Consider the following 20904-nt stretch of genomic DNA (forward strand, 5'->3'; position numbering starts at 1 on the left):
CTGAAACGAAGGGAAGTAGACAAGGATAGCTTGTTCAAACTGCTTTCAGTACCACATCCCTTTTTACCTGGTTGAAAGCATTTTTAAAATCTAGTTTAATTACTGTCTTATTTTCTGGAAGGTTTTTTATTTTATTGTTATTTTCTACCATAGACGAAATAACACTAAGTTTGGGTCGTGGCCACACATTTACAATGCTAACCAGAATATATACATTTTTCTCTGTCCTCCATGGACAGGGTTAGAGATCTGTTAAACATATAGTTCAGGGATTTATTGAACAATCAACCACAGAAGGTGATTGTAGTGTTTTTAAAATGCTAAGCTAACCTACATACATAAATACATAGATACGCAGATTTACGTCTGCCCTACATAAAGTGTTCGATGTGGGAGGTGCTTATATTGATGTTATATTGTTATCGATATGTTATATGTCCGATATCGGTGCGTATATCGTTAGGTTCGATGTTCGATTTAGGGAGGTGCTTATATCCTTCACGGAATGGGTATGGGGTGAAATATAAATGAATTACTGTATACTAAAACAGATATTCAATTCAATTCTTTCTTTATTATGCACCCCATACCCATCACTTGGGCGGCGGTGGAAAGGGTTACAGAGGCACATAATGGGTTCAGGAACTGAACCACATTTAGCTAAGCAAGTGGTGATAATCTTTTGAAGCTAGTTACACAGTTGTTAATGTTACATACACATGTATATGTATATATATATATATATATATATATATATATATATATATATATATATATATATATATATATATATATATATATATCTATAGTGAGTCACACAGTTACTAGTCTTGCTCCACACTCACCCAACTGGGCGACAGCTTTACAGTCATGTGCAGGCTGCACCTACAGTCATGTGCAGGCTGCACCTACAGTCATGTGCAGGCTGCACCTACAGTCATGTGCAGGCTGCACCTACAGTAAGCACATTTTGGATACTTCGCTAAGATTCCTGGCAGTACATCATTATGAATGAAGTACTTTCACATTTCTTGCACTATACTAAAACTGTATTCAAAATTATAGAGATACATAATTAAGAATGAAGTACTTACACATTTCTTGGAGTCCATTGATAGTGCTGTCTCTGAATTCCGCGATTTTTTCACATTCCATTATATAATGACGCAAAGTATGCGAATAGTTCTGCTGACAGAGTTTACATTTAGTCAAGTCTACATCAGCAGATGTTACAAACTCCCAGAGGTACTTGTAGCCGAGCCTAAGCCTAGCAGTGGTAACATCTAGAAGTCTGCTAACCTTATTGGATGACCCATAGACGTGCGGTACTTCCTGCATAACAGAATGATGAAGATGGAGTAACTGGTGTGAATTTCACTTTGCCTTAAGTCTACAAGATTTTGTTGATGTTCTCGGAATATTGCTGCCCTCAGACTGCTCAAAGACAGTCCAAGATGGTAATGAATTCCTTCTTTATGAGCAAAAGCGTTGGCTAACTCATCAGTTTTATTATGCATTCGGAGACGAATATGGGAAGGAATCCACAGGAGACAAACTCTGAGGCCATCATTAAATATTTCATTATAGTATGTGTCTTTGCTTCAGACACAAGCATGTCACAGTTATACCTTGGGGAGCTGAGTGCAGAAATGATGTGGTTGAGGCAGACTCCACAGACGGTTTCAGATGCAATATACGGCCGAGTCTGAAGGGGTAGGTTTAGAGGCGGGACCAAAGAGCCGAAGCTCAACCACTGCAAGCGCAGTAAAGCGAGCCTATCCTTGAGGGAGAGAACATTATGTATGGTGAGACATCCACGTGGACCAGGCCCCAGGAGACAACCTTGCCAGCGTCATCACAGTGGAGTGACTCACCGGCCTGGTGCGCTGTGTCGTGACGCCGCGACGGTAACGCCACCTGCACCCGCTCAACACTCACCCACCTGCACCCGCTCAACACTCACCCACCTGCACCCGCTCAACACTCACCCACCTGCACCCGCTCAACACTCACCCACCTGCACCCGCTCAACACTCACCCACCTGCACCCGCTCAACACTCACCCACCTGCACCCGCTCAACACTCACCCACCTGCACCCGCTCAACACTCACCCACCTGCACCCGCTCAACACTCACCCACCTGCACCCGCTCAACACTCACCCACCTGCACCCGCTCAACACTCACCCACCTGCACCCGCTCAACACTCACCCACCTGCACCCGCTCAACACTCACCCACCTGCACCCGCTCAACACTCACCCACCTGCACCCGCTCAACACTCACCCACCTGCACCCGCTCAACACTCACCCACCTGCACCCGCTCAACACTCACCCACCTGCACCCGCTCAACACTCACCCACCTGCACCCGCTCAACACTCACCCACCTGCACCCGCTCAACACTCACCCACCTGCACCCGCTCAACACTCACCCACCTGCACCCGCTCAACACTCACCCACCTGCACCCGCTCAACACTCACCCACCTGCACCCGCTCAACACTCACCCACCTGCACCTGCTCAACACTCACCCACCTGCACCTGCTCAACACTCACCCACCTGCACCCGCTCAACACTCACCCCCCTGCACCCGCTCAACACTCACCCACCTGCACCCGCTCAACACTCACCCACCTGCACCCGCTCAACACTCACCCACCTGCACCTGCTCAACACTCACCCACCTGCACCCGCTCAACACTCACCCACCTGCACCCGCTCAACACTCACCCACCTGCACCCGCTCAACACTCACCCACCTGCACCCGCTCAACACTCACCCACCTGCACCCGCTCAACACTCACCCACCTGCACCCGCTCAACACTCACCCACCTGCACCCGCTCAACACTTACCAACACACCTACCCGAAAAGCGTCTCCTCCCTTCACAACGTTAGCGAGCTTCTTATTTCAACGTCAGATAATTACACTAATGAGATCAACCGCCCCCCCCCCCAGGACAAATTTTGGTAAATGATGATGAGTGTAACAATGAATTTACGTTGTAAATAATTATGCTTGGCTAAATAAACGTTACTGGGACATTTGTTTACCCGCAGGGCTCGGTCCCTACTCGAAACCCCTACACACCAATATTCATGCCCTAATCAAGTCTTATTAATTTGTTTTATTTTTCACCGAACGGCGAATTAATACGTTTAAAAGTCTTATATAACCTAGGCTTCATGGGGCATGTGAAATACAAAGAATGTAAATAACCTGTTTAAAATAAACGAATAATTAAAACTATGTATCCCAATTTGTAGATAGTTTTATCAAACTGTTGTTTATCTTTATAAATCAATAAATCGATATTTGAGATCCTCGTGGTACAAAAGGTTTCCAAAGCTCGTGCAAAAACGATGCTTTCTTGGCAGGCATGTTTGGCATTCATATTACAATAACACTTGCTTACAATACCTCTGTTTCGACCCCCTGTGTCAGTGTCCTCCTCGACCCCTTGTGTCTGCGTCTGCCTCAACCCCTTGTGTCTGCGTCTAGTGCCTCGACCCCTTGTGTCTGCGTCTAGTGCCTCAACCCCTTGTGTCTGCGTCTGCCTCAACCCCTTGTGTCTGCGTCTAGTGCCTCGACCCCTTGTGTCTGCGTCTAGTGCATCGACCCCTTGTGTCTGCGTCTAGTGCCTCAACCCCTTGTGTCTGCGTCTGCCTCAACCCCTTGTGTCTGCGTCTGCCTCAACCCCTTGTGTCTGCGTCTGCCTCAACCCCTTGTGTCTGCGTCTGCCTCAACCCCTTGTGTCTGCGTCTGCCTCAACCCCTTGTGTCTGCGTCTGCCTCAACCCCTTGTGTCTGCGTCTGCCTCAACCCCTTGTGTCTGCGTCTGCCTCAACCCCTTGTGTCTGCGTCTGCCTCAACCCCTTGTGTCTGCGTCTGCCTCAACCCCTTGTGTCTGCGTCTGCCTCAACCCCTTGTGTCTGCGTCTGCCTCAACCCCTTGTGTCTGCGTCTGCCTCAACCCCTTGTGTCTGCGTCTGCCTCAACCCCTTGTGTCTGCGTCTGCCTCAACCCCTTGTGTCTGCGTCTGCCTCAACCCCTTGTGTTAGTGTCTGCTCGACTCTGTGTCAGCGTCCGTCTCGCTTCCTCGTGTAAGTGTCCGCCTCAATTACTTGTGTCAGCGTCGTCCTCCCATCGTTGTGTCAACGTCCTCCTCCCGTCGTTGTGTCAACGTCCTCCTCCCGTCGTTGTGTCAACGTCCTCCTCCCGTCGTTGTGTCAACGTCCTCCTCCCGTCGTTGTGTCAACGTCCTCCTCCCGTCGTTGTGTCAACGTCCTCCTCCCGTCGTTGTGTCAACGTCCTCCTCCCGTCGTCGTGTCAGCGTCCTCCTCCCGTCATCGTGTCAACGTCGTCCTCCCGTCGTTGTGTCAACGTCCTCCTCCCGTCGTTGTGTCAACGTCCTCCTCCCGTCGTTGTGTCAACGTCCTCCTCCCGTCGTTGTGTCAACGTCCTCCTCCCGTCGTCGTGTCAGCGTCGTCCTCCCGTCGTTGTGTCAGCGTCGTCCTCCCGTCGTTGTGTCAGCGTCGTCCTCCCGTCGTCGTGTCAGCGTCCTCCTCCCGTCGTTGTGTCAGCGTCCTCCTCCCGTCGTCGTGTCAGCGTCGTCCTCCCGTCGTCGTGTCAGCTTCCGAGAAGCGAGCCGCGTTTAGGATCTCTTGGCCCTCCTTCACTCGTCGTACCCTGGACCCTCCGAGACCTGATGAACTTACAGTAAGAACAATACGGGTCATCTGTCTTGGGACATCCTTTTCCTTTGACCCCTTTTTCCAGCGATGGGCAGAATGGGTTGTCATCATTTTTACAGGGGATCTCAACATTCTTTTGAAGAATACTATATTTTTAACTTGTTGCATATGCGTAGGGTTTTTTGAATTAGCTGTTGCTACAAAAATGTGTTGAGCAAACAAGTGCAGCGGGCCGCCCGAGGGCTTCAGGACAGCCAATTAGTGAGAAGGGACGAGGGTATTGTGCTGGATTGTACTCAAGACTTGCAGGTAAACTTGCCAAGCAAACTCGTGAAGTAAACTAGTGCAGGATTGTCCCCCACTTGCCGGCCGTCGGTCAGTCTGGCCTTCGCCTGCGCCATGCCGCCAAAGTCGCCCCTCTCGCAGCCTGCACCGTAATTTAGCATCATATTTCCTTTATCTTCGCGTGGGTCTGAGCGGTTGGGTGGCCCTTGCTGCCCCCTGCCATAAGGGCGATGGCTGGCTGGTGGCAGGGGCGGGGCACCTGCGTACAGCAAGACGCGCTCCCCACACACACTCAAGAGCTTCCTCGCTTTTGCACAAGTTCAGGCCCTTATACATGTGATTTCATTAAGCAAACAGCCAGTGTGAGGCCGTGACAACAGACGCCGGGTATAGCAGAGCAGTGGACAGTGGTGATCAGGCGCAGGACGCTTATGGGACACCCGTGGGACGCCCGTGGGACGCCCGTGGGACGCTCACCAGCAGAAGCCCGCTAGCAACGGTCGGGAGGGGACCACTGCTCACCCTGAAGACTCGAGAGCGCCTCATTATATGTGTATAACACTCAAAATACAAACCATTCATAGAAACTCCCAGGAGACGGGGGAGGACTGTGACACACCCGTCGTGAGGTGAGGCAGGGCCACGGGTGGAGGGCAGGGCCACGGGTGGAGGGCAGGGCCACGGGTGGAGGGCAGGGCCACGGGTGGAGGGCAGGGCCACGGGTGGAGGGCAGAGCCACGGGTGGAGGGCAGAACCCCGGGTGGAGGGCAGAACCCCGGGTGGAGGGCAGAGCCACGGGTGGAGGGCAGAGCCACGGGTGGAGGGCAGAACCCCGGGTGGAGGGCAGAGCCACGGGTGGAGGGCAGAGCCACGAGTGGAGGGCAGGGCCCCATCCAGAGTAGGGCCGCGGGTGGAGATAAGGGCCACGGAACCCTTTCCTCCACCGCCCACGGGATGGGTATGGGGTGCAAAATAAAGAAAGAAATTGTATTTTAGTATTAAGATTTACATATTACGTTTAGGTGTAGTAATGCTATCATGTTTATAGTAATATTTTGAGTCAATTGGCTGCTAGTGGTATTTCCATTTATGGCACAGGTATTGTTGAAGGTCATTTGTGAATAGAGATTTTAAATGCATTAACTCTCGACCAAACATACTCTAACAGAAGAAATTCTTGTCATATATCTCAAGTCCATTAAGGTATTTTGCTTTCGTTTGTATCTTGCTGTGCTGCCCACACCGTGTTTAAACAGTTTAGCTTAGTTCAGTTGCCGGTATCTCTAAGTATCGTCTATGATGTGTTTCATCTGTATTTTCTCTAGCTACGTAAGAGTTAGTTGGGGATTATCCTCGTGGAAAACTCTGAACCCTTCTTACACACACACACTCACATATAAATATATATATATATATATATATATATATATATATATATATATATATATATATATATATATATATATATATCTATATATATATATATATATATGTATATATATATATATATATATATGTAAGAAATAATATGGATAAAAATAGGAGCTGCCACGTATGGGCAAATAGTCCTTTTGCAGTTTCCTTGATTCTTATACACTGCTTTGATTTTATTTCAGGACAAATAAATGACAAATGTAATGTAAGAAAAGTTTTATCTTTTAAACAAAGTGTGTGTAGCTGATGTCTATTAAACTATATTTTACATTATTTTAAATATATCCCAATAAAATACCTGTATATATCTCTAATTTTCCAGACATGGCAGATCGCAGTGATGTACAGGACTCCTGTAACTTGGAGATCTCCGCGTGTCCGGAGCCACACCTGGAGGCCACACAGGACCTGGAGCTGCTGGCTCAGGAGATAGCTGAAGCTGCCGTGGAGGAAAAGAGGTCGTCCAACACTTCGTCACCAACCCCATCACAACAGTCTCTCTCAGAGCTAGAGAGTACGGAGGAGACAGACAAGGAAAAAAATGAGGAAGGTCAAACAGAGAGAGGAGGTACTAGAGAGGAGTCGATTGATGTGGACGAAGAAAAAGGCGAGAGGCCTAGGTCTGACAGCCCAGTCGATGAGGCTTCTTGGGTCCTTGTAGACGCCGAGGTTGAAATCGATAACAGCAGACAAAATGACGAAGACAGCCAAAGAAGACCCCCGGAGTATAAATTTAGTGTTTTTAGAAAGTTCTTGGCGCGAGGAGATCTGCGCCAGAAGCTTACAGACATAGGCTTGACGTGCGACCCCAGCAGCGAGCCACAGGCCGAGCAAGATGACAGCCTTAAGCAGCAAGATGTGCTCAGCCTGCAAGAGCTGGTTGTATCTTGTTCAGAGTCTATGGTGATCTGCGACATGCCTAAGGTATCTGCCTCGTTCCAACATAATCAAAAAAATCTTCACACCATTTAAAATATTTTTTGTTTAAATCATGTCCCCCTCTCTAAATCCTGAGTTGACACCTCCGACCACTCCAGTCTAGTGTGTGTCTGCTTTCGCATTGGTATCCAGAATGATATCCATAACGATATCCAGAACCTCTTCAACATTCTGTACCACAGTGCTGTATAGTCATTCTAACTTAGTACTTGCTTACAACAATTGTTTACTTCCTTACATCTTTTGACAGATTAATTATTCATAGAAAGGCATAATAATCGAAAATGTTTCATATGGTTTACAGATGTATAATTTTAAGTTGTTGAACGTTATTATCATGAGTTCCCTAAAATGAGAAGCTATTATTATATGCCTCAAAAGACCAAAAGAAAATCTTATATATATATATAAATTATAATAAGCTTACTTTTTCATGGGTACTTTATAATTGATGGTCATATGGCCTTATTTTTTCATTAAATCTAAAGATATGAACAAAATTTATAAATATAATTTCCAAAATAAATTGTTAATCATTAAAGTTAAGAAAAATTATGATTAAAATCTACTTAATAAAACTTATTAACCCTTTGCATTTGCTTGCTGTAATATGCCCGTGGATTTTCTCATAAGATTCTGAGCCTTTCAGGTAGGTGAGGAGGAGGAGGAAGACGACTCTCAACTAGAACTCTTCCTCAAGGACCTGCCAGACTGTCCCAAGCTCTCAGGCTGGAGGGGCACCTTCTCCGGCGCTCAGGTGAGCACGTTAGTCAGGTCAGATGGCAGAGATGAATGTCTGTGAGTACACCCTACCAACCAGGATACAATAAGAACATAAGAATTGGCTCATACGTGGCAATTCCTATTTATATCAACCCAAATCTTTTTTATACATGTCTAACCTACGCTTGAAACAATCAAATGATCCCACATTGTTACCCGATAGCCTGTTCCACAAATTAAGTTTCCAAACCAGTATTTATCCAGGTCTTTCATCAATTTAAATGTATCCAGTTTATATACATTGTTTCGTGTTCATGTATTTAATGCCTTATTAATATCCAATTTCACTACTCAAAAATTACATTACCGTGATATATCAGTGAAAAAAATCCACAGGAGCCGTGATGAGGATTCGAACCTATGTGCTGGGTATTCCCAGACGCATGCTCTAAACGACTACGCCAAGACATGGTCAAAAGAATTGCAACCTGGGGTACTACTGCACCCTTCAGGATTCCTAAGGCTTCCACTGAAGCCGAACCAGGATTTCACACATTTCTCCCATGCACTCTGGCTCTGTCCTCCAATAATTCTACCTCTGACGCCTCTATTTCAGTACAGAGAGCTCACATTATCGTGATATATCCCAAGTACCCCAGGATGCAATTCTTTTGATCATGTCGTGACGTAGTCGTTTAGAGCGTGCATCTGGGAATATCCAGCGCATAGGTTCGAATCCTTTGGATTTTCTAATATTCCATTTGTTTTCTCAATTCATCCACTTGTACACTTCAATAATACCACCCCAACTCCTCTCCTCACTAGAGAATGTAAATTAAATATTTTCAATCTCTTTTCGTGTCTAATGACTCACTTGCCACAGAAAGGAGGGGAGAGATATAGCCATTGAATGTCTTAAAAGAGGCAGTTGAAACAATGGTGAATGAAGCCCATAAATAAGCCATTAGCGTAATATCTACCTAACAGGTCCCGCATTTCAGGTGGTGGTGGTGGTGGAGCGTCAGGGAGGGCTGGTGGTGGCTGGGGTCACGGTGCGCCACATCGACCTCCTCTCCGCCCTCGCCTCCCTCCAGCAGCTCGTTACTTCAACAGGTATGCAGGCGATGAGTCACAGTAACGTGGCTAAAGTAAGTTGACCAGACTACACACTAGAAGGTGAAGGGACGACGACGTTTCGGTCCGTCCTGGACCATTCTCAAGTCGATTGTGAATGGTCCAGGACGGACCGAAACGTCGTCGTCCCTTCACCTTCTAGTGTGTAGTTTGGTCAACTTCAACAGGTATGTCCTACATCCTTCCCCTAGTCGCGCGCAAGTCAGCTAGAACCTTAATCCAGCACGCCACATTACACTCTCACATTGTCTAACATTCCCACATACATGGCACCTGATCCAGAGCAATCAGTCTACACCTATTGATAGAGCTAATATACAGGCTATTCTGTTTAATATTTGATTGTGTATTTTTATTTATATGTATTATTAATGTACTTTTTCATCACAAAGGATCTGGTTCTTGCAGTTTCATTAGTTTCGTTACCAATAAATTTATAATTAGCCGGCCAGATTATGAAATCCTTTAGTATGAAAGTGCTTTTTGCATGTATATTGAAGGTATGACAATTATTAGGAACTGAGATATGAGGACTGGATGAAGGGACACTGTCCAGTCACTTGAACCATAGGGAATTGAACACGGATCCTACAAGAAGTGAGGCCTTCCCTCTGCCGACCAGTATAAATGGATGAAAAAATTACCGAAACAATTTTTTTAACAGATGGAAAATTTACAATGTTTATTAATGTGTTGTTAGTGTAGTATAGTAGAAATCAGAACCCACAGGCAGACGCGCGGTGACAGCCAAGACCGGTTGGGGAAAACCTATTTTTACCAGAGTTAATTTCCTGTCATTGTTGGGTAATCATGGCAGGATAAATATTCCCTCTCGCTGTGATCAACTGGCAAATAGCTTCATTAGAATTTTAAACCCAGTGAAATTAGAGCAGGCGAATTAATCGCATCTCCAGAAAACCCTATAATCTATGGGATTCTGGTCCGTGTTTTGCGTCCCCACAAGGCTCAATTTAGCACAGATTCATTTTGTAAACTACAAGGAGTTGTAAGCCTTACTGGGATCTGCCATAAGAATTATATTCGTGAACGTGGATGTCTCAAAGCCCCTGTCCAATCAATTAAGGTTCGATATCGTCTCAAGTCGTGAGCAATTTGACATGGCAAACATAATTTTTTGCGGGAATTGACAGTTGCATCATCAGCGTTGACGCCAGGAGCAGAAAACGTCAATCTGGGTGATGTAAATTAAAAACATGTCCTGGAATTTAAATTAGCTAATATTGATTTGCTTAATATAGGCTATGTATATTTAGGGTAAGTGGTAGCAACAATAAACTAATAACCATGGGCAGTTAGGTATATTGTAGAGCAAACTGGATCCACAAGATAAACTGATAGTCAGTCATGTTCAACACAGTTCAACATAACACTATAGGCATCAGTACACAGCCAGGATTATACGTCGTATCCTCATCAAGATCATGTGCTGTGTTCTTAGAATTCTCAAGTCTAGTTATCTTACGACACAGTAAAAACCCTTCATTTAACATATGCGCACTTTATTTTTATTGGTTTATTATGCGCCCAATGCCAATCTGTTATGTCAATTTCGGCCCGGTAAACCCCCAAAGACATCTGACGCGTCTCACTGTGTGAGAACTCGCTGGTGGGTGGTAGGGGAGGGGTACAGTCACCCCATGCCCCCTGTACTGTGGGTGGTAGTGGAAGGGTTACAGTCGTCCCATACCCATCCTGTAAAATGTAATGTGTCTGTAACTGGACCGACTAAAATGCCTAAATATGTATTCTTTAGAGGGCAGGCGGGGGATATGCATAATAATTTACACGTTAGGCCTAATTATAATTTAATTGTATCTTTGTGTAGGTTTGGTGTCCTATGCTGATATTGATGTTCCCAGCCTCCTGGCTCGTGCTGCATGAGTCATTGCTACCTCCAGTCTTCTGCCCCTCCTTCAGTATGTTACACAGCCTTCATGTACTGTATTACAATTTATATGCATTTCATTCACCAATAATAAGAATTTATTTATAAAAATTACAGAATTTCTGAATACAGGGATTTCATAGTAGGTACCAGGTATTTGTATTTGTTATGAAGCGAATAATCGTATTCAGCATTTTGGGAATACATTAATGTGCATTTTTTAACTAGAACATTTTTGGGGTCATATACTATACTGTATTTAATATTATGAGAAGTAAGTTAACATTGTGCATAATTTGTATAACACTCACACAGTACAGTATATTATTTGAAAATCATATGATATGTGATTTTCTAGGGGAGCCCTTTCGGCTACCCGGAGCTATCCAGACTGATATGTATATTATTAGACTTTGACATCAGTCTGTGTAAATGGAGTTCTAGGCCTACCAGGGACCGCGAACCAGAACCTGGCCCCCCTCAGAAAGGTACGAGGAGCAATGACCTATAGAAGTGCACATGTGATTTGGAGCCTTCTATGTCTGCCATCGACCGGGCCAGGCACCCAGAAAGGTAAGCGCCTCAAAGCAAACCCCTGTTCTGGTTAAAACTACTACTGAAAACTGACGAGTGGACAGAACTCCCCAATTGAAAACGCGCAAACGAGCATGACGTCACACATGCCGCCCCGCTTGTCTGCGCAGTTCCCCCTCTCCCCAGGGGGGAAAGGGGGTGCCCCAGACTCCTCGTGGCGGCTATTTACACCCCAGTTCTCGGCTAATGTGTTTGAGGCTCTGTCATGTGGCTCCAGCTCCTGATTCTCTCTGTGTTGTGCTGTGCCTTGTGTCCGGTACTACTCTTATGATGGCATGCGAGCTGGGAGTAATATTCACAGGTACTCGGGCTACATGTGCTTAGGGTTCCTTTCCCTGAGTGCCCTGTAACCCCTTGGGGTTTGGGGTTATCTTCCACAAGTCACCTTGGGGTCTACCTCTGTTGGTCTTTTGCTACTCGGTGATTGACCACCCTGGGAGTGTTGGGGGGTTTCCCTCCTTCCTTGTTTACCTTGGGGTAAGTGGTAGTTTTTGCACTAATAGGGACGCAGGGTACTGCGCAGTTAGTTTTCACCTATTACAGTGGCCGGTTCTGCTCCTTCTGGGTGCGTTGTCCTCTTGCAGGGTTTTTCTTTTCTTTTTTTGTTTCTGCCTGGTGGGGGGGGGGGAGAGGGTCTGCTTTTGTTCCCCTACCCCCCTTCCCCGTTATCTTAGGGTTTTGACCTCCTGTGTTCGGTGGTACCCCCTACTTGTCCCCTGTGAGTGGACACGTTCCGGGGGTACAGTTTTAGAAGTTTGTTTGGTAGACTTGGGCGCCAGTTTGCAGTACCCTGCCTGGGCTTACCATTGGCCTTGGGAAACCCCACGGGGGCGCAAGGGGGTCCGATGAATGCGAAACCTGGGTCCCCTCTCGCCTTGTGCGGGTTTGAGGGTTGCTCTGTCCCCTTGTCTCGGCGATGCTCATTTTTTTACCTCTGTCATGCTGCCCAACAGGCAGCATGACAGAGGCAAAAATAATGCTTTGGATGCTTTCGACCCAAAGTCCTGAAAGCATTGTTGCTTGTTTGTGACTCACTTCATCCAATCAACCGATGACAATATTCGGGTGCAGGCGGATGACTACTCCTCCTCCCAGTGGTAGTGGGAGGAGTAGTCTCATTTCCCTCCTTTCGGACTCTGTCCCAGGTCTGGTTTCTGTTGGAACCGGCCACTTGGATGGTGTCCCTGGACCTCAATTACGTGTATTTACACGTTCTGATTCATCCAGGGTTCAGGGACTGGCTCGGTTTTGTTGTGGGGCTTCTCGGTTACCGTTTTCGTTGTCTCCCATTCGGGTTAAACCTAGCTCCTCGTGTGTTCATGCGCCTTACCCTGGTCGTGGTGGCCCGTCTGCGTCTTTTAGGTGTTCGAGTGTTGGCATACCTCAGGCCTTGCATGCTAGGTACAGGTTGCTGCAACGTGCTAGGTTGGTTGCTACCCCGGATGTCCCGAGGCTGCCCCGTTTTGTTTAAAGGGGACCCGGACTTGCAGGTGTTGGTCGCTTCGGACTTGGTTCAATCCGCACCCCCCTCGTTCTTCCCCTGCTGTGGTTCATTCTGGTCTCCTCTCCCTCTTGCTTCAGCTCTGAAGAGTCTGAGGGCTTTGGGGTCGGGGCAGCTTTTAGAGGATTCTGAGACTCGGGCAGTTTTGGGGGTTGCCCCTTCCGGGGTGGCAACGGAGACATTCGAGTCGGTTCCTCCAGCCATGGTGACGGGGTCTGACCAGTGGGTTCCCCTTCCTTCCAGCTTTTCTGACTGTCCCAGCTTTTTCTTATGAGGCCGTGGCTTTGGAGGATGACTCATCGCCAGGGCCGGATGTGGAGGTTCCCAGGGTTGGGGAGGGGCTGATTTGAGGGCCTTGGGCCCCACTGGACCCCACCTGGGTTTTCCAACCCTCGGAGCAGGGCTTTCTGTTACAAGGAGTAGGGTTTTCCTTTCCCCCCTCTGCATATGAATTGGATATAGGTTCAGCCCCTCCCCGGATTCGGTTCCGTATCCCTTCGGGTCCTTTGGTTCCGTTCTTCTGGAGGTTTTTGGCTTCCCGTGTCTCGCCTACTGAGGTTCGGGCGGCCATTGCAGCTTACCTTCTGCGAGACACGGAATTTGCCTCTTTTAATGGATCTATTATCCTTCATGTTTGGGTCATCGTCTCCATACTGGGTTCGTTATGAGGTTCCAGAGTCGTCCTGGCTTGCAGACTGCCTATTGTTGTTGTTGGATGCTTAGAGTACTTTCTGTCGTACCCACACACTTGAGTGATGCAAGGCGTTGATGGTGGTCTAGGTTTACCTGAGGGGGCGACTTCGAGCACCTCAATGCATGTTTATTCGCCCCCTGCTCCTCTGCTGGATGTTGGCGCTGTTTAGCTTCATGTGCAGGTTCTCTCGCTGTGGGCTGCGCTGGTGGCTGAGGACTTGCGCGCTCGTGGCTTGCTGGCTAAAGTCTTGCGTTTCTTTTCCTTTGTGAAGCTGTCTTTGGATTGGCTTGCAGAGGATGTAAAGGTGCTTGGGGTGGTTCCTGGGTCTGGTGCCTTGGTCTCAGGGGCTTGTGCATCGTCTGCGCTGCTGAAGCTGTTTGCGCCGATCCTGCTGGATGCGGTATCGCAATTTTTCCCTGCGTGTTAGCAGGTGTTGCTCGCTTCCTATTTGGTATTTGCTTGGGCCTTGGCTCTTAGTTTCTTCGCCTATTTGTCCTTTGCTGTTTACAGAGTCTGTGGTTGGGCAGTTTCTGCAGGCGGCCTGGCTGGGGCAGCCTGGCTAGTTGTCGTCCGATGGTGGACTTGTTGGTTCTTTGGGGTCCTGGGGGGGGGGGCGTGGTATCCCGGAAGGGTCGTGCCAGGGCTCGGAGTTCCGCTCGACGTAGTACACATAACTAAGAAAGTCTCTAAAACAGTTGGTATACTCTCTAATATCAGAAATTATGTACCCTACTTTGCTCTCTTCTCACTATATTATGCACTTATCTATCCCTATCTTACTTCCGGTATCTGTGCATGGGGTTCAACATCTGCAAACTACCTCAAGCCCATTATCACAGCAAAAATCTGCTATCAGAACAATAACAAACTCTGCTTTCAGACAACACACAGCTCCCCTGTTTCAATCCTTTAACATGCTAACCATAAATTCACTCCACACATTCTCTTGTGTCAATAACATTTACAAAACCCTTTTCTTGAGTGCAAACCCTGGTCTGAAACTCTTCCTGGACATATGTAATAGAACACATAATCACCACACCAGACATAAATATCTCTTTAATATCCCTATAGTCAAACTTAATCTGTGTAAACACACTATGCAAATAAAGGGACCTAGTCTATGGAACTCACTCCCTAACGAATTGAAAAGCTGTCCAATTTTTGCCTTATTCAAAAATAAAACCAAAAAGTACCTAATTTCATCCTCATAGTTTCCTACCTAGTGCTTTAAACTCTCTCACTATCCAGTGTGAGTTTATAATCTGTATCTGAATCTGTATCCACTATATCTGTATTTTGTGCTACCCAATCCCCCAATTTATGTACCTAAGCCATATAACTTTACCATTGTATTCATTGATATCATCTTTATCATGGTTGTTATATTGAGCGCACATTGTGTGCTACGTAATCCCCCAATAAATATACCTAAGCCTTACAACTTTACCATTAAACATTGCTGTCATCTTATATGTGCTATCAGTGTGCTTAATGTGCCTACTAATCTTGTCATATTACGGGTATCACTCAAGCTATCAATTAAAGCTTTCAATGTGCTTTAATGTACTTTAATATACCTACTAATCTCTCAAATTTTCTTACAATGTACCTGTTAACATTTTATACATTTTCCTAGAAATTACCTGCGTATTATCTATTAGATTAAGGACCTACCAGAAACCCTGTGCGTACTAGTGGCTTCACAAAAATGGAAACACATCATGCTATGTACTCTCATAAACCCAATGTAACTTCTTGTATATAAATAAATAAATAAATAAATAAATAAATTTGTGCGTCACGACCTCTGTGACTGGGGATGCGCTTTGGATTGATCCGGTTTCCCTTCTTCCCTGTTGCAGGGTTCGGGTCTCTTAGGTCATCTGTAAGGTTATTCAGTCTTCCCAGTCTGCAGTCTATCTCTGTGCCCATGACGTTTGTAAGTTTGCTGTGCTTGCTGACGTTTTCGGTAACATGTCTTGGGGTGACATTCGGGCACGGGGTTTTTGCCGATCGAACAGGATCCTGACTGCACGCTACCTCGTAAATGTTCCTGGGCCTAGTCGGGCCTGTGTCGCGTTGGGTTAGCAGTTGCAGTCTGTTGTTTCGACTTCGAGTCGAGGAGCGAGCGCCGACCGCCTCCCGGTTAAGCCTCTTTTGTTTCGTCTTTTGTGATGTAGCTCCGGGGAGCCGAAGGGGCTTCCTCCAGAAAACCAACTTTGAATGTAATGAAACGCCATTTGCTGAGTGAGATCCGAAGGCTCCCCGGCAACCCTCCCTTCCCCAGGTCGGCAGTTTTTTCGCGTGTTTTGACATCCAGCCGAGAACTGGGGTGTGGATAGCCGGGGCGAGGGGTCTGGGGCTTCCCCTTCCCCCTCTCAGGAAGGGGAAAGCTGCGCAGACAAGTGACACATGTAATATCATGCTCGTTTGCTTGTTTTCAATTGGAGAGTTCTGTCCAGTCGTTAGTTTTCAGTAGAAGTTTTAACCAGAGTAGGGGGTTTGTTTCGAGGCGCTTACCTTACTGCCCGAAACGCTTTGCGTAATAGTGGCTTTAGGCATTGTATGTACTAGCTCTATCTTTAAAGCCAACAAACTTTGTAAAATCTCTTTATGTATGTACATTACCTAAATAAAAATTATTATTATTATTATTATTATTATTATTATTATTATTATTATTATTATACCTTTCTGGGTGCCTGACCCGGTCAATGGCAGACATAAAATGCTCCAAATCCATGTGCACTTCTATAGGTCAATGCTCCTCGTGTCTCTCTGAGGGGGCCAGGTTCTGACTCGTAGTCCCTGGTAGACCTAGAACTCCATTCACACTGACTGATGCCAAAGTCTAATAATATACATATCAGCCTGGATAGCTCCAGAGGAGCCTTCGAGTCTCGCCCAGAAAAGTGTTTCATTGCATTCAATGCTGTTTTTTTAGAGTGAAACTTAATACTAAAGGGTATACTGTAGTTTACTTTATTTTAGCTTCTTTGGATTTAGGTTAATATTATAATAGCACATTTACAGTATTTAATACTAATAATAGCAACAAAAACAACTGACTTATTGAGGATGAACTATTTACAAAGGGTCCTGTAATGCAGTGGTTTATATCCTTGGCTCACAGCTGAAGGTCCCAGGTTAAATCCCTGGCCAAGACAGGCACAATTGGGCACATTTCCTTTCATCTGGTGCATTTGTTCACCTGGCAGTAAAATAGTTAGTTACCCCAGGAGTTAGGCAACCTTCGTTGGTTACGGGACTTTGATACACCTAAGTATGGATTTCTGTTCCTGACAATGTGAATTATGATTTATCCTGTGGCATAGTGATATGCAGTATTAGGTTACAGCCAAAAGGTCCCAGATTCAGTTCCCACAGCAGAAAATAAGTGTTTGGCCACTATTTCCTTGCATCTAATTATCTAATCACCTTGGAGTAAAAAGGTAGCTGGGAGTTAGGTAGCTGTTGTGCAATGCATCCTGAGGTGGTCAGTAATTGACCTAAGAGTGAATTTGATAAGATTAAGAGGTTTCCTTTTGCCGGGTATGGGAAACTAAATTTAATTGAGCCTTTTGTGGCTCACTCTTGCAGGTATGTTGAATGCATCACAAATGGCCTTTTCTGGTTTTATCCAATTTGGATAGAATGGGAGCTGGGTAAGGCTTCCTTCCACTGGATATGAAAGATGTTCACTCTCTCATGGAATCACAATCTTCTGGCTATGGCTTAATTCTCTCTATGGTCATGATACTGTTTGGTAGTCACTATGTCTCAAGTGGAGCCCATGGGAGCTAATCTCTCTTTCCTCCAGTCAAGATAGTGATACCACACTTGCAGAAATTAGTGTGTGTTTTTTATAGGCTGAATAATTTTGCTTGCTTCCTTGTGACCAGTTCCAATGCAGTTCTTCTCCACTCTTCACACAACATATCGCCCATTTCCTCTATTTACACTAATCCAGGCGCTCTGCTGTTAATCACATGAAATTTTTATGGCAGGTCAATCACTGTAAAGAGACCGACTTTCTGATGCATGTGACACAATAGTTGCTGCAGAGATTTCTGGCTATCTACCAGGTGTCATCTGTGTGGCAACTCTTATAATTTTCTGATATGACTGTTTTATGGAGAAGCTCATGCTTAATATGATTGCTTCATATAGTGGCATTGTTAGAGCCTCTCCAGTTTTGTCCTATGTCAACATACCTGAATATCTGTCCTTAAAATATAACAAAACCTTTCTTTATGCAGTATTATAACCTGCCTGGTCACTAGACAAGGGTCTAGAATTGTCATTGGCGAGGTTTTGTGCTTCACAGTTCTTCAAAGATTTTACCTGCAAAACAATCTTTCTTACTTATTTTAGATATGACCAACAGGGTAAAAAGCCACATAGCACATGGTTGTTGCATCTTGCTTTTTCATGATTTCCTTTGGCTGGTTATATCCTTGCAGCATTATCTGATGGCTTTCATTCATGTGTTCTCTAACAGGCTTTTTATTAATCCTCAGTCAGTTCTGCTATTCAGGTTAAGATTGATCAGCCTCAGGAATACTCAAGAGCTTTTGATTTGAAGGGGTTTACTATCAATAAAGCCTTCTTCTCTGCTGTCCTGCTTGGATATTAGGAATACTACCTTCCTTCATAGGCATAAGATTTATTGTTTGTGACCCCAGTGCACAGCATTGGGCAACTTTTCTTTGTGCTGAATCTCTTGTTTTGGTATATTTATGCTAGGGGACATACTCTTCACCCGAAATCAGCGTAATCCCTCAGGGCTCTACACCATATTAAAGTTTTTTACCATTTTGCTTTACAAAGTTGACTCTTTAGAGAACAACAAATTGCAATACTGAAGCTCACAAAGAAGGTTTCAAGTGAATGTGAAAAGCATCATTTTTAACAAAATTATTCTTCTGCTTACACTCCCTCCCTTGTTTTTTTCCACTTCCATTGTGAGTAAAATTGACGAAGAATGCCACGGAAGCCAGGGTAGTTGGAGAGATCCCTCCTTTGGTAATTACCCAAATGTCAAAACAAAGATAGGTAGAATATCAAAACAAAGATATTTGGAAAGGCTCAAAGACTTTCCAAATGCTTCATGGCATGAAAGGAACTGCCAGGCAGTGTTTTTGCTAACTACCTGTTGATCCACTTAGTCACGTACCTTTGGACACACATGACTTACAGCATAACGTGGTCCATTGCCTAAAGTCTCCTCACATTCTCTAATGGGTTCCTGTACTAGATTTGAGGCAAGCACTGACCAGATTTAAGTTTTGTCATTCATTCTTAGAAATCATTGCACAGTGGGTTTACATAATAATACTTCATATGAGTATTGACGAATTATTGTATATTGATTTTAAGTTAACATACCAGAGTAATCTAATAGTGCTCGGTTTGGTTAGGGCTACCTGGCATCATTAATACTGGCCATCCTTATTTTTTCAACATTATTATTATTAGTGTTCTTTTGCCTTTAGTAGCTAATATTTTTATTTATTTATTTATACAGAATATACAAGAGTTCTTACATTCTTGTACAGCCACTAACAAGCGTAGCATTTCGGGCAAGTCCTTAATCCTATGTTTCCCAGAATACGACCCGCCAAATCGTTTAACTACCAGGTACCCATTTTACTGTTGAGTAAACAGAGACTACAGATAAGGAGTGACGCCAAGTAAATCCTTCCCACCCAGGATATGAACCCAGGACAAAGCACTCGTGAAAAGCTATTAAAAGCTATTAAAGCTATTACTTTAGTACCTGTAGTTAATAAATCCTACAGTTAGTGGGATTTAACTTTACTGTGAATGTGATTTAACAGTTACTGTAGCAGGGCCAGCCCTATTGACAGTGTGGACCTGTGCTGTTAGGGGCAATCTCTTGTTATTTTTGTGTATTTTTTGTTAGTGCTTTATTTGCAAGAAAAAAAAAAATATTACTGTACCAGCAAAAGTAGTTTTGGAATTCCACACTATAAATGACATCCGCACATGTAACTAGGAATTCCACTTACTATAAATGATGTTGCCACATTGCCCAGAATCAAGCAGCCTCCCATTAACCAATCAATGAGCAGTCTTGGTCTAAGCCAAGATATACAAATAAAGACCATCTTCAAGAGCAACAGTCAATCAAATAAAATCGAGGCCAAGCACATTGAAAAGCTCTGTACCTCAGGGGACAATCATTGGACCACCACTTTTCCTTTTTCTCATACCAGATCTAGATAAAAATACAAGGCATAGATTCATATAATCTTTTGCAGATGACACAAATATTTGCATAAAAATTATTTTTAGAGAAGACATTGACAAATACAGAATGATATTAATGAAGATTTTGGTTGAGCAGCGGAAAATAATATGATGATAACAGTGATAAATTTCAGATATTTAGGTATGGTAAAAATGAAGACCATTAACAAAATACAAGGTACAAAACACAATCAGATCTATCCAGAGTTGGAAACAACATGTAAAGGATCTGGGAGTAATGATGTCTGATGACTTAACGTTTAGGGAGCATAACCAAGTAAATATAGCATCAGCTAGAAATATGAAAGGATGGATTATGAGAGCCTTCAAATCCAAGTACAATGCAGATATAATCACGGGATCACAATGGACAAGACTAGGCATGCCTGCTGGCACTCCCAATGAAGGCTATACACACAGCCTTCACTGTGATCTTCATCCCAGCAGCAGACACCCTCCTACAAATGGCCATGAAGACAACTTATTGACAAGACCTTGATGGACAGAACACCAACCCAGCTTCTATACCATGTACATTATGGCATGCATACTGTCTCCGGCCAATCCCCCAGAGAAATTATACACTGTGGATACAGCTCATGTCGATGCACTTTCAACCTGCATTATTTAGTGTGGATGATTAGACCTCATTGAAGTGGATGACTACCCTTGCTGAATGGCTCTATGTAACACCCGGCAGCACTGCAGTGTTTCGC

The 20904-nt window shown here is 45.0% G+C and overlaps 1 protein-coding gene across 8 annotated transcripts in view; it reads left to right on the forward strand.

Annotated features, from left to right (window-relative positions):
- LOC138362683 (uncharacterized) overlaps window positions 1–20904 on the forward strand; it is a 118364-nt gene that overhangs the window by 92617 nt on the left and 4843 nt on the right. For 6 of the 8 annotated variants that reach the window (XM_069321110.1, XM_069321106.1, XM_069321108.1 and 3 more), the window contains exons 2-5: window positions 6744–7345; window positions 8010–8117; window positions 9085–9196; window positions 11064–11154. In XM_069321110.1, coding sequence (XP_069177211.1) covers window positions 6746–7345; window positions 8010–8117; window positions 9085–9196; window positions 11064–11119 — 876 coding nt within the window. In that variant the 5' untranslated portion in view covers window positions 6744–6745 and the 3' untranslated portion in view covers window positions 11120–11154. Of the gene's footprint in view, window positions 1–5337; window positions 5617–6743; window positions 7346–8009; window positions 8118–9084; window positions 9197–11063; window positions 11155–20904 lie in introns of those variants that run through there. The other 2 variants (XM_069321114.1, XM_069321109.1) reach the window with 2 other exon arrangements.

Source organism: Procambarus clarkii, chromosome 9 (genome assembly GCF_040958095.1).
Source record: "Procambarus clarkii isolate CNS0578487 chromosome 9, FALCON_Pclarkii_2.0, whole genome shotgun sequence".
In the NCBI taxonomy this organism is placed as follows: domain Eukaryota; kingdom Metazoa; phylum Arthropoda; class Malacostraca; order Decapoda; family Cambaridae; genus Procambarus; species Procambarus clarkii.